This window comes from Corvus brachyrhynchos, unplaced genomic scaffold (assembly GCF_000691975.1).
Source record: "Corvus brachyrhynchos isolate BGI_N302 unplaced genomic scaffold, ASM69197v1 scaffold4, whole genome shotgun sequence".
Classification (NCBI taxonomy): domain Eukaryota; kingdom Metazoa; phylum Chordata; class Aves; order Passeriformes; family Corvidae; genus Corvus; species Corvus brachyrhynchos.
The window spans coordinates 8,209,231-8,210,211 of NW_008237878.1; the positions used below are offsets into that span (position 1 = coordinate 8,209,231).

At 65.9% G+C, this 981-nt stretch overlaps 1 protein-coding gene across 1 annotated transcript in view; it reads left to right on the top strand.

Moving 5' to 3' along the window:
* Positions 1–357: 357 nt before the first annotated feature.
* Positions 358–981, top strand: part of CRELD1 (cysteine rich with EGF like domains 1) — a gene marked incomplete at its 5' end in the record, with an annotated part of 2,649 nt that continues 2,025 nt past the window's right edge. Inside the window, 3 exon segments of the mRNA XM_017732315.1 lie at positions 358–563; positions 640–750; positions 824–961. Of these exon segments, the coding sequence (XP_017587804.1) occupies positions 358–563; positions 640–750; positions 824–961 (455 nt within the window).

Consider the following 981-nt stretch of genomic DNA (forward strand, 5'->3'; position numbering starts at 1 on the left):
CAGCTTCAGCAGGGTGGGGGGCGGGGGAGCACAGGAATGATGGGGGCCACGGCGAGGGGGCACACGGGGGGGAATGGCACCGAGGGGTGTGGGGTGACACAGGCGCTGCTGGGGGGGAGCTGGGGGCGAGGGGACAGGGAGCGGGGGGACCCACGGGTGGGAGACAAGGGGGACACGGCCTGGAGGTGACAGTGAGCAGGGCCTAAGGGGGTCCTGGGTGGGGTGATGTGGGTGGGGTGCCCAGAAGCATCACAGGCCGGGTGGGTAAGGGTGGTGACAGAGCCCGGTAGAGGGGTGGCTTGGGGGGGACAGTGGTGAAGTGGAGGCACTCCTACAGCATTTCCAGGGACACAGTGACTGGGGTCTGGGGAGGGGAGAGGGTGGCAGGTCCCTGGAAGTGACGTGTCTGGTGGGAGCCTACGGGTAGAGGTGCTGTGGGGGGGGTCCCCTGCCTGCACTGCCACTCCGCCATGCACCCAGGGCCTGGAGAGGACAGAGCATGAGGGCTTTGGTGGGGGTAACACAGCCTGGGAGGAGGAGAAGCTGTCCAAGTACCAGCACAGGTAAGTGACCCCAACGAGGGGCTGGGGGAGCCCAGCTGCCCTAGAAGACGTCTCACACTGGCTCGTGCTCCTGCAGTGAGACCCGTCTGCTGGAGGTGCTGGAGGGTGTCTGTGCCCCCTCAGACTTCGCCTGCCACCAACTGCTGGAGCGGAGTGAGGAGCATGTGGAGCAGTGGTGGTTCCATGAGTGAGTCTTGGAACAGGGACATGAGGGCACAGGGGATGGCAGAGGACTGAGTGCTGTATCTCCCCTTCCCCAGGCGGCAGCAGCACCCTGACTTTTTCCAATGGCTGTGTGTGGACAGGCTGATGCTTTGCTGCCCGCCCGGCACCTATGGCCCAGACTGCCGGTGTGAGTAACTGTGGGATGGGCGGGGTGCTGGCAGGGGTGGAGGGGCGTCACCGTCTTCACCCGCCC